Source organism: Sciurus vulgaris (assembly GCF_902686455.1).
Source record: "Sciurus vulgaris genome assembly, chromosome: 15".
NCBI lineage: Eukaryota > Metazoa > Chordata > Mammalia > Rodentia > Sciuridae > Sciurus > Sciurus vulgaris.
The window spans coordinates 52,423,526-52,436,415 of record NC_136476.1 but is presented as its reverse complement, the minus strand read 5'-3'; the positions used below and the strand labels follow the sequence as shown (position 1 = coordinate 52,436,415).

At 38.5% G+C, this 12,890-nt stretch overlaps 1 protein-coding gene across 7 annotated transcripts in view; it reads right to left on the bottom strand.

The window, feature by feature from the left end:
- The window catches only part of UNC13B (unc-13 homolog B), a 222,661-nt gene that overhangs the window by 149,616 nt on the left and 60,155 nt on the right, over positions 1-12,890 (bottom strand). For all 7 annotated transcript variants that reach the window (XM_079112448.1, XM_079112452.1, XM_079112454.1 and 4 more), the window contains exons 4-6: positions 8,943-9,060; positions 7,735-7,858; positions 33-106 (exon numbers count right to left, since the gene is read on the bottom strand). In XM_079112448.1, the coding sequence (XP_078968574.1) occupies positions 33-106; positions 7,735-7,858; positions 8,943-9,060 (316 nt within the window). The remainder of the gene's footprint in view (positions 1-32; positions 107-7,734; positions 7,859-8,942; positions 9,061-12,890) is intronic.

The window sequence follows — 12,890 nt, the reverse complement described above, 5'->3', positions numbered from 1 at the left end:
ACTTTGTATGTTGCAAATAAAGCAGTTCCTACCTCATTATCAGCTCCCAAGGCATTGATTTGCTCCAATTTGTAGGTCCAATATCTGGCTTCCTCCTCTGGGATATCTATCATTAAAAAAAAAAAAAAAATCACATCAGCTAGTAATAGTTCAATCATCAGCAGATAATACTTTATCAAATAACTATGTTTGAAAGGTGGTAGTGATAGATGAATTTTGCTGGTGACTTGGTCCTTGCCATGAACATTATCTTGTGTCTTCACGAAAACAATATAGTGTACTATTATTCCCATTTTTCTATTTTGAAGATGAACCTAAAGACCAGAAAGGTTAAATAATTTTTCCACAGTTGCTCAGTTCATAAACAGATGAGTCATGATTCAACCGTGGTCAATATAATTTCAAGTACCATATTCTTTTTATTTTATTTTTTATTTTTCATTACTCACCAAACTGTAGTGGTTGAGACACTGAGCAATGTTTTGTGCAATTCTGCCTACAAGTTTTCCTGATGCTGGTGCTATAAGACCTACTTGTGTACCACGCTGGCTTTACATAGTTCACACAGGAAATTTTATAAATTCTCACAGATTAATGGGATTTTAAATAGCAGATTTCTTTTATTTTTTAAAAAATTACTTTTTATTTTGAGATAGGGTCTCACTAAGTTGCCAGGCTGGCTTCAAACTTGTGGTCCTCCTGCCTCAGCCTCCCAGGTAGCTGGGATTACAGGCATGCTCCATATAACTGGTTCCACAGGTTTCTGTATTATCTGAAAGAAAATTACTTTGTCAAAATATGGTATGCTGGGCTGGGGTTGCAGTTCAGTGGTAAAGCAATTGCCTAGCATGTGTGCGGCACTGGGTTCGATCCTCAGCACCACATAAAAATAAATTTTAAAAAAGGTATTGTGTTGGGGCTAGGGTTGTGGCTCAGTGGTAGAGCGCTTGCCTGGCACATGTGAGGCACTGGGTTCAATCCTCAGCACCACATAAAAATAAATAAAATAAAGGTATTGTGTCCATCTATAAAAATATATAAATTTTTTTTAAAAAGTATTGTGCCCATCTATAACTAAAAAAAAAATTTTAAATATGGGGTATAATAAGCTAAACTTTTTCTTCTAAAATTTTTAAAGGATTATTAAATTTTGGGGGGAGTGGGGAGAACAGTGTAAAAATTTATTAAAGTTCCTGTGGCTGGGAGGGGAACCAAGAGGGTTGCCAGAGGATCGCTATCATCTAGAGGTTTATATGAGTCTATAGGTTCAGGAGGTCAGCCTGGCCCAATTCTGGGTAAGGCACTCAGTGTCCAGGAGGTATTTATGTAGCCCTTAGTTCAATCAAAATGTTGATCAGAAGTTTTTCCATCTTTGGAGAGGCCATGAACTCCCAGGTCTATTGTGTCCCCACTTATTTTATTTTATTTGGTACCAGGGATTGAACACCAGGGTGCTTAACCACTGAACTGCAGCCCTTTTAATTTCTTTTTATTTTGAGGTAGGGACTCAATAAACTGCTGAGGCTGGCTTTGAACTTGCAATCCTCCTGCCTCAGCCTCCCAAGTCACTGTATTACAAGTCTGCACCACGGTGCCAGGTTCACGTGTGTCCCAATTAAAAAGATAAAACAGCCTGGTGCGGTGGCACATGCCTGTAATCCCACTGGCTCTGGAGGCTGAGGCAGGAGGATCACCAGTTCAAAATCAATCCCAGCAACTTAGGCTCAAAGGAACTCAGCGAGACCCTGTCTCTACATAAAATACAAAATAGGGCTGGGGATGTGACTCAGTGGTCGCATGCCCCTGAGTTCAATCCCTAGTACCCCCCAAAAAGAAAAGAAAAACAAAACATTTTTACGAGTTTCTCAGCAAAAGCTTGCTGCTGTAGTTTATCCTGGGCTGTTCAGGAAGTTGCCCAGGGTCCTTTTCCCTATTTGCCTGACCTTATCTCTACCTCCTGATTTCAGTGGGAGATCAGGGCTCAACTCTGCCCCACTCAGGAGGGTTTGGGAACTTTTTCTCCCCAGGGAATTGAACCCAGGGCTTTGTGCATGCTAGGTAAATAGTCTACTACTGAGTTACACCTGTAACCTGAGTGTTTGCTATAGTGTTTGGTTTTTGTTTTCCCAGTGCTGAGATAGAACCCAAAGCTTCACACATGCCAAGCAAGCACTCTACCACTCAGCCACATTCCCAGTCCCAGTTTGGAGTTATTTATGTGGTAAAGAAGCAGAGTGGTCTGAGGTGTGGGGACATGGCTAGAAGTGAAGGCATCAATAGCCTGCACATAAGTAATCCACCTTCGTAGCCCCTCAAGGGACACATGTTCAGAACACAGCGATGTTAGCCAATATGAAGGAGTTCTCAGCCCTCTGAGGTCAAAGAAGTTACCCATTAGACACGTGGAGGCATGAGTAAAGCCAGTGGTGTCAATAAGAACAGCCTTCACGTCCCCACAAGTAACCTAGGCAACTGTTGCCATCATGGCCTCATGTCAGGTTTTGTCTGTGGCAAAGCCAGAGGGAGACCCTTGATGTACTGACTAGTATGTGACCTCTAGCAGTAGTCACTTTTCTTTCTTTTTGAGAAAAAAAGAAAAAGTGGGTCTCACTGTGATGCCCAGGCTAGCCTTGAATTCTCAATCTTCCTGCTTCCTGCCCTGGCCCCTTCCTCGCTGTTTCCTGGCCACCAGAGGTGAGCAGCTCTGTTCCCCACGCACTTCTCTCCATGGTGGCTGCCTCTCCACAGGTCTAGCATCAATGGAACCATGTGCCTGTGGACTGCGACCTCTGAAATGTGAGCCAAGATGAAATTTTCTTCCTCTAAGTTGATTTTTTTTAAAGCATTTTATCACAATGATGGAAAGAGGATTAACACAGACCTGGGTAGACATTTCTCCAAAGATGGAAGAACCCAGCTGGTATATGAAGAGGTACTCAAGGTCACTAATCTTCAGAGAATGGCAAATCAACCACAATGAGATAACTGCCTCATGCCTGTTAGAATGGCTGTAGTTTAGAAAGGGACATGAAGAAGGGAATCCTTGGACACTTTTGCTGGGAATGTAAATTGGTACCTACATGGAAAACAGTGTGGAGTTTCCACAAAATATTAAAACATAGAACAACCTTATGATCCAGTAATCCCACTACTGGAAACAGCCACAGGAACTAAAGAACAGTTTTTATTTTTCTTTTTACTGTGGATTGAACCGAGTGGCACTCTACCACTGAGCCACAGTGCAACCTCATTTCACTTTCTATTTTGAAACAGGGTCCTGCTAAGTTGCCCAAGTTGGACTTGCACTTGCAACCCTCCAGCCTCAGCCTCCCCAGTACCTGGGATGACAGGCATGTGCCACTATGCCCAGCAAAAATCAGTCTTGAAGAGACATCTACATTGACAGGATCATAAGAGCATTATTCACAACAGACAAGATGTGGCACCAATGCAAGCATCTACCACCAGATGAATGGATAAAGAAAAGGTGGCAAACGCAGAGAATGAAGTGTTATTTGGCCTTAAAAAGAAAAAAAATAATCCTGCCATTTGCAACAACATAGAGGAACCTTGAAGCATTATCTCAGTCAAAAAACAAAACAAATAAACAGGAAAAAAAGAAGACATATGCTCAGCAAAACAAACCAGATACAGAAAGACGAGTACTACTGCATGGTTTCATTTATATGTGGAACCTAAAAAATGTCAAACTTATAGTAACAAGAAGCAGAATGATGGTTATCAGGGACTCAATATTAACCACACTCTGTAAGTTTTGATATGTGCTTTTATAATAATTCAATTAAAATATTTAGCTGATTGTGGTAGTGTGCACCTATACTCCCAGCCACTGGGGAGACTGAGGCAGATCAACTTAACCTCAGGAGTTGGAGGCTGGACTGGGCAACATACTGAGACCCCATCTCAAAAATCAACAGTCTCAGCTGGGTGGGTGACACATGCCTGCAAACCCAGAGGCCTGGAGGCTGAGGCAAGAGGATCATGAGTTCAATGCCAGCCTTAGCAACTTAGTCAGATCCTGTCTCTAAATAAAATATATTTTTAAAAAGGGCTAGGGATGTGGCTCAGTGGTTAAGTCCCCCTTGGTTCAATTCCCAGTACGAAAAATAAAATAAAACAAATAACCAACAGTCCTTTCTCCTGGGCATCATCTCCTGGCACACCCTTCCTCCATGACATTCTCCTTGGGCCCAGAGCCAAGGAGTTGACTGACTGTGGACTGAACCTCTGAACCTACTAGGAACTGAACCCAAGGCCTCATGAATGCTAAGCAATCACTCTACCACTGAGCAACCTCCCCATTCCCTCAAAAAAAAAAAAAAAAAACTCTTAAAAATATTGGAAATGTGTTTCTCTGAAACCTTTGCCCCAGGCACAGAAAAAAGAAAGAAAAAATTACCCAGATGTATTCTGGACTCAAGACTCAAGAAAGAATCTATTTTCAGATTTAAAAAAAAAAAAAGTAAAATATGAAAAAAAGTAAATAAAAATTTAGAAAGTATTAAATACTTTTGATTGATTATTTGACCCATAAGAAATTTAGAAATAGATTTTTTTTTTTAATTCTGAGGTTATTGAGGTTTTGCTGACAAAATCTGCATACATTTAGGAAGTATAACACAAAGTTTTGATAAATGTATGAATAGTGAAATAATGACCACATTCACACTAACCCACATACCCCCTGTTCCAGAGTCACCGTGTGTGTGTGTGTGTGTGTGTGTGTGTGTGTGTGTGTGTGTGAACAACGAAGACCTCCTCTCAGTCGATTTCAAGCATAGGGGTACACTTTTGCTAAACATGGCCCTTCTTTGCCCATTGTTTCTTCAATGCTTACTCAGAGCTGAAGGTGTGTGCCCTCTGACCAAGTCTCCCAGTGCCCTGCTCTGCAGCTTTTGTTCATGCTTAAGTGTGGTGCAGTGCATAGTCAGTTTTGATCAAGGTCCTGCATACTTGTGAACAACTCACATTTACAGTCGCGAGTTCAAGTCCACAACTTTTTCTTAATTGGTTTTGGATAAAATCATAAAAATAAAACATCAAGAAGGAAAGGGGCAGTAGGAAAGGAGAGCATCACTGGGGTCCAGCTGGAGGCGTGTGTAAAAACTGCAGCACTTTCTTTTTCTTTTTCTTTTTTTTTTTAGGGGTGCTGGGGATCGAACCCAGGGCCTTGTGCATATAAGGCAAGCACTCTACCGACTGAGCTATCTCCCCAGCCCCCCACTGCAGCACTTTCAACAAGCAGCATGCAGGCTGGCTGGCTGGATGATGGATGAGTTTGACACCCTTTTTTTTGTTTGTTTGTTTTTTGATACTGTGGATTAAACCCAGAAGAGCTTAACCACTGAGACACATCCCTATCCTTTTTTATTTATTTAGACACAGGGTCTTTCTAAGTTGCTGAGGCTGGCTTTAAACTTGTGATTCTGCTTCAGTCTTCCAAGCAGCTGAGATTATAGGCATGTACCACCATGCCCTGTTGAGACCCTTTTTTGAGGTGATATGCATCACATTTAATAAATTAAAATACCTGTATCATGATTAGGGGTGAGAGGATAATAGAAATAGCAGTACCTCTGACAAAAGTAACTATACAAGCAGGGATACAAAAATACTCAGAAAAAATGACAGGACCTAGGATAGCAGTGGCACTGGGCTCCTTCCCAGCTCCTCTTCCTGGACTCCCTGCTCTCCCAGCTCCTCCTCTTCCTCTGTAGCTCCTTCCTCCCTCTGCCACTCATCTTCTCCTTGTCTTCTCCTTCCTTCCAGTTCCTCCTCTTACCCAGCTCCAGGACATTAAGTTTTTGAAAACTGTAACCCAAGCTAGCTATCATTAGGGCCAAAGTGTAATCATTGAGGTCAGAGTTTTATATCATTGGGGTCAAAGGCACATTTGCATTAACACCAGTGAAAAATAGACTTTTTACTTATCTAAGTTTTTACCTAAGCATTTATTCAAATAGCCATTAGTCACTATTACATACCAAGTAAACACTAGACATACCAAAAAAAACTACAGAAGGACCTCAAGAAATTAAAAATCTGCTATATATAACCGAATATAAATGATACAGTAGTGAAACAGAGGAACATTTGTTTAAAATGCACAGAGATGAATGTACTCCTAACCTAACAGTGTAAGCAGCTCCAAAAACATGTTCCCTAGCAAAATTATTTATATACATTTAAAAACAACCATTTAAAGTCTCTGGAAATGTTCCTAGAACAACAGCATCTGAAGAAATATTTATTGAAGAAAATCTACTAAACTTTTTTGAAAACAGTCAATGTCTGTGGGATATAAACCAAGACCCACTTGCCCTTGTCTCCCTCCCAGCTCAAGATGGAAATTCCATTCCAGATTGGTACAGTCAAGAATATAACTAAAAATAAAAGCAACTAAGCTAAAAGCAAGAACTCCAATTGCTTTTCTTAGCCTACAGTTTCACAAGAAAGTTTTCCTTTCTATTTTTCTGAAGTATATAACTGTTCTGAATTCAGTTGTTTTTGAGCTAGCTAGAAAAATCACGTGATTTTTAGCTTAAATCACCACAGAATCTAAGACCTAAATAAACTGAAATTATAAAAGAGTAGCAATAAAAATAGTATATGTGAATATCAATAATGTGAACAATAAAAATTAAAATCACACCAATAGAATTCAACTGAAACAAGAAACCATTTAAACCAATTAGATAGACAAAGGTTAGAAACTGGGATATACAAAATGTTGACAAGGATGTGCAGAAGTAAATACTCATCAACCAATGGGTAAAAGTATAAATTCTGCAACCTTTTTAACAAGTAACTTTGCAGTACCTATGAAAAACAATAAAGTACATGCCCTTTGGCCTTATAATTCTACTTTAATGTACTAATCCTAGACTCATAATGGGAATAGATATGTAAAGTTATTAGTTATAGCAATATATAACATAAAAAACTGGAAACAAACTACATGTCAATTAGTAAAGGATTACCAGAATAAAATATAGTAAAGGTAGCTTTTCAGATTAGCAAGATAGTTCTTAAAGTATAACATGGAATAATGTCCCAAATATATACCAAAAAAGTAGTTTATACAACATTATATGCCACAATAAATATATGGGATAGAAAGTGTGATCCAAATTTAGCCAAAATAAATTTCTAGAAAATCTTGTGTCTAAACCAAGACACAAAAAATTTACTAGTGCTTTATCTCAGGTGACTAGAAAGGAGGTGAAAGAAAGTAGAAAGAAACTTTAATTTTTATTCACCTACATGTCCTTATTATTTGAATTTTTATCAGAAGCATGTATTTTTTTGGGATTTTAAAATTTGTTTAAAATGAAGATACCATTCCATTTATCAGTGTTCTTTTAAATTAATAAATCATAGGGCATACATTTACTTCAAGATATTAAATGTTAAAATATTTCAAAAGAAAATCTAACAAGCAGATATTTCATAAGTGATTCTAATAGTCACAGAAAACTAAATGACTTGAACAGTATGTTTTTTCAGTGTGGATTTTTAATGACCACCTTCTAGACTCTGCTCTGCACCCTTGCCCTAGGCTAGGTGTCATGGGGCATAGAGATGAAGATAGATGTTCTCAAAGGAAATGGCTGAGAAGACAAGATATACATTAATGAAACAACTAGCCACAATCTCACATAATATGGTGAAAAGTATTAAGTGATTTTTAAAAATCTCATCAAAAAGACTCACCAAAAGGCAACTCAAATCTTGTATCAAGCAAGATTTTATGAGGAGTTGGGTTTTTAGTTCCACAGATCTCATCGTCTTTCATTAATGTCTCTGCCTCCAATGTAGACCACTCACCAGGCCCTTCCTAGGAAACAGAAATTCAAAATTAAACTTTAATCTTTCTTGGCTCCCCTCTTCGTTCAACAGCCAGTTGTTTTTATCCTTTTTTCCCTTTTAGAGAGCTTCTGAGGGCCACTTACATCCTGATAAGGCACACATACCACTGTTGCCACCTGCCTGTGCTGCATACAGACTTCTGTTCTCCAACTTTAGTAAGGACAGCAGCCTTTATTATGTTTAGCTCTCTTCAGGTCCACTAAGGACAGAACTTCTGAAGTACCAAACTCTAAAACTAAGCATCCCATGGATCAATATCTAATCTGCATAATTCTTAATGACTGTGTCACTTAATGATGTCTCTGTCATCAATAAAGAGCTACTGACATTACTAGTTAAACAAAACTAAATAAGAGATGCAATGAAAATGAACTGCCCATCTGCCTGAGGGAGTAGAGATTTAACCAGAAATAAAAGAAAATGAAGGCAATATGTTCAACTTTCCCACTCCTGGAAAAAACACATAGTTCATGTGAAAACCAAATAGGAACATAATAGCTTCTAATACAAAGTGAATATATATGGGGAAATTATGCTATCTGAGTTAAATTCTAAACAGGGAAAGCAGAATGGGAGTTCAATTCAGGAAATAATGCATAGAGACCATGTGAATAGCAATTGCTAAGCCTGGTAGTTCTTTAAATTCTGGTAGGGTTACATGCAGAAGAAGAGAACTGAAACCAGTTCCCTATGTGATTCAAATAAAAAAAGCAAAAGACAGGACCCCAGGCAGTTACCTAAGGAATTTTATTATGCTTAGGACAGTGTCTTAGAGGAGAATGTAGGCACCATATATGGATACCACCCAGGTGAGGCTAAGGAGGTGTTTTGGTACCTCTGAATTCAGTATTGGGACATATGGAAGAGCAGACTTAAAATACAATCATATGACCCTCTGGGTGAAGATGGGAATAGGCAGGTCCTAAACCCTCTAATTACAAAGGGAAAAGAGTAATCTGAGTTGCATGGATGAATTTCAGCTGATGTGGAGCCAAGATGAGAAAAACCAAGAGCTATAATCATACCTCCAAACAGTTAATATATTGACTAACCTCATCTGACTGGCGAATTGTCTTCAATGCAATCCACACAGTCCCCACCATGGTGTCCCAGATCAGTCCTTTGTTCCATACCTCCACACTTAGACCCAGGTCCAGGCGACTGATCTCACTAGAGAAAAGAAGAAAGTCCTTAGAGGAAAGCCAGATAATTGAAACGAATTGCTACATTTCCTATTTTACTAATCCTAAATACTTTCTCTCCCAGAATCCTGTCTTAGGGAAAAATCAAAACGTCCCAGTATGCTTCATTCATTCTTTAGGTTCCCAGAAATCTATGTTAAGGTATCCACAAAAAAATGCTTTAGTTCATTATTCATGATGAGTAAGCCCCAGTTGAGCATGGTGGCACACACCTGTAATCCCAGAGATTCCGAAAGCTGATGCAAGAGGATAACAAGTTTGAGGGCTACCTTAACAACTCAGTGAGACCCTATTTCAAAATAAAAAATAAAAAGGTTGGGATGCTGGGGATGTAGTTCCTAATGGTAAAGCACTTGCCTAGTATATGTAAGGCACTGGGTTTGAGTCCCAGCACCACAATAAAGAAAGGATGGAAGTTAGGAAGGAAGAAAAAGGAAGGACTGGGGATATAGCTCAGTGGTAAAGTGCCCCTGGATTCAATCACCATGACGTGGTAAAAAAAAAAAAAAGAGAGAGAAAGAAAAAAGAAAAAGAAAAGAAAAAGGAGAGTACATTCCTGAGACTTGCTATATGACATAGTTACCTGTGTTATACGTATACATATAATTAAAGATAAGGCATTACACACCTAAAAATTTGTTATGAGGGTAGATTTCATGTCAAGTGTTCCTAGCAAAAAGGGTGAGGGACACGGAACTGCTAGAGGTGATGTATGTTTATTACTTTCATCAAGGTGATAATAACACGAGTTCACACGTATGTTCAAACTTGCCAAATTACATGCATTAATTTCATGCAGTTTTTTTATATACCTATTTTATGTTAATAAAGTTGGAGAACGAAAGAAAAACGTCTTTCTCACTGTGTCTCCTTGCCTTTGAAGATATAATCATGGTTAGAATAATGTAATTTCCAAAAAAAAAAAATAATAAGGCTAAGTGATGAACGCATTACTGCCATGCTTGCCTGCCTACCTACAACTTCCACCCTTAAGGACAGTCCTATATGTTTTATTGCTAATACTAACAGTGCCCCAATTTATACCTATGGAATATATCCAGGAAGTTTTTAGGAAAGATAATCTTTTTTTTTTTTTTTTTTTTTTTTACAAGAGTTATGAAAGGGAGTCTAGGTAGAAGTAAAAGGGCCCATGAGAACACATAAGTTTGATGGGAACAAGTGGTCAGAGGCAGGTGAGGGACACTAGAGTGTGCTACCTCAAACCACTCAGTCCCTGGAGGACTCTCATTATCAGTTAATCCAGGCATAATCACTTATAAACAAAATGATTATCACAAGATAATGATAAATATGGTGGTTTCCTTATAATAACAACCAAAGAGGAATTACTGGAAAAGAAATCATTCCAGAAAGAGCCAGATAATCACTATGTAAAAGCAGTGTGTCATACATGGGTAGAATATCTGCTTGTAAGGACAAATCATAATTTTAGGGTGGGACATAAAAATACTTAAATTATTTATTTTATTTTATTTTTGTTTAACAGAGACTGAACCCAGGGGTGCTTAATCACTGATCCACATCCCCAGCCCTTTTTTTCTTATTTTCAGACAAGGCCTTGCAAAGTTGCTTAGGATTCATTAGTTTGCTAAGATTGGCCTCAAACTTGCAATCCTCCTGCCTCAGTCTCCTGAGCTGCAGGGACTACAGGCATGCACCACCATGCCTGGCAAAAAATACTTATATTAATGCTAAAAATGTTCTCCAGAAAGCTCTTGTTAAGATGCAAGGTTAAGCGGATGATGACATGTAATGGGGGGTGGGAGGGGGGCAAGAATGGAGGAAGGAGGGACTGTATAGAGGGAAAAGAGAGGTGGGGGGGAAATAACGGAATGAATCAAACATCATTACTCTATGTAAATGCATGAATATGCAAATGGTATGCTGTTACTCCATGTAAAAACAGAAACAACATGTATCCCATTTGTTTACAATAAAAATAAATTTAAAAAAAAAGATGCAAGGTTATTTGAAGGGCAAGAATGCCATAAAAATTAGAAAAGGACAATTCCAGTAGACAGACATTTTCAGAAACAAAAGCTATTCATTACAAGAAGTTTCAAGTATGTGCTCAATTGAGAAAGCCTGGCTTCCTTGATGTACTGTATGGTAAGAGTTCTCTGTTTTACAAGTTTGGGATGTGGATTTATAGTCACTGAACTCACATCAAGTGTGCTGAAAATATATAATGGGAAGAAAATCTGTCCCCTTCACATATATACAAAGCATATAACACACATAATGTGCTCATATGAGTTCATTTGTTCATTTATTCATTTAATTAGTATTTGCTAAGCACTTATAATATATATATGACTTGGTACTTTCGGGAAGACACATTAACATCAGACCCAGTTATCTCCACAATTCTGTGGCTCTTCAAAATCACAAATGACATGACTTACCCAGTCACTAAGGGTGTTCAGAGAGGAAACTGGGCTTTGTCACACAGTCATTCAGCATAATTAATCAGTCTTGGAAAATACATGTAACACCCCTAAATCTGAAGTATACTTCATTTGAATCTGGAAAAGAAACATTGCTTAGGGATACATATATAATATTCCCAAAGCAACTCCTAAAAAGCATCTTGAGCCAACAGATAAAAGAAATAGGGGTCTTTAACAGCTTGACTTGAATAGATGAAGAAAATATGTTCTTCAGAGAACTCTCCGGGGAATAAGGTTCAAACAATAAAAATATCTTCCATAAGAAGCCTCTTCTCTTATTTCTGTGTGCTCAGCAGGCACAGCTAAGAGAAGTCAGAGTTCTGTTTATGCCTCATCCCCAGAGCCCTGGGGAAATTGCTTTTTTCTGTCAATCAATTCAATCAACAGTTTATGTGCATATGTGTATACAAGAGCAAGGATAAGTGAAGATATCCTCCATAAGAAATAATCTAGTCTAAAAATAAAACACAGAAATATTAAATATAAATAATATGAGAAACTACAAAATGAATAATAGATACTGTCACATAATATATCAGGGAGCAGGAAAAAGGACAAAGGGAGACAGAAGATCAGCAATAAAGTTGCTAGTGATGAAAGGATAGGGTAGGAACAAAAAAATAAAATAGCTAACAAAACCCATGGGCCCAATTCACACAGTATCTCAATGTGGGAGACAGAAGAAAATTCACACATATCCCAGCAGAGTTACAAGGGGAACTGCTATGGGCAAATGGAAAATAAACAAGTAAGAATAAAGCTAACTATGCTGATGAGAGACTGCAGAAGATCACTGTGTTTCACATGCTGGGAAGAGTTATAACAGGAAGTAATTGTGAAAGCACTGGAGGTCAGAAGAGAGAAGGATCACTACCTTTATACACCAGAACAACACTGTGGGATAGAAGGCAGAGAATGGTATAAACTCTGCACATTACATGTGTAAAGAAGGGAACAGGTGGTCTTGCTCCCATATCACTTCAACTGAGAAGAGAATAAATGAGGTTTATAATCATAAGAGAGAGGCAACCAGTGAGTAATGTGATACCACTGGCCTTCTTGTTTTTGAAGCACCAGTTCTTCCTCTGCTCCCATTACACCACCATTTCCTGGCTCTTCACTACCTGTCTGCTCATTTCTTCTTAGTCTCCTTAATTCCCTCTTTAATGTTACTGCTCTCCAGGCTCTGTCCCCAGTCCCTTTTTTCACAGTACACATTCTCTCTCTTAAGCTTTCTTATCTGTGCTTATGGCTTCAACTGACCAAAATATTTCCCCAAACCACATTCATTCCCTAAGTGTCAGGTTCAGGTTTTCAACTATCTTCT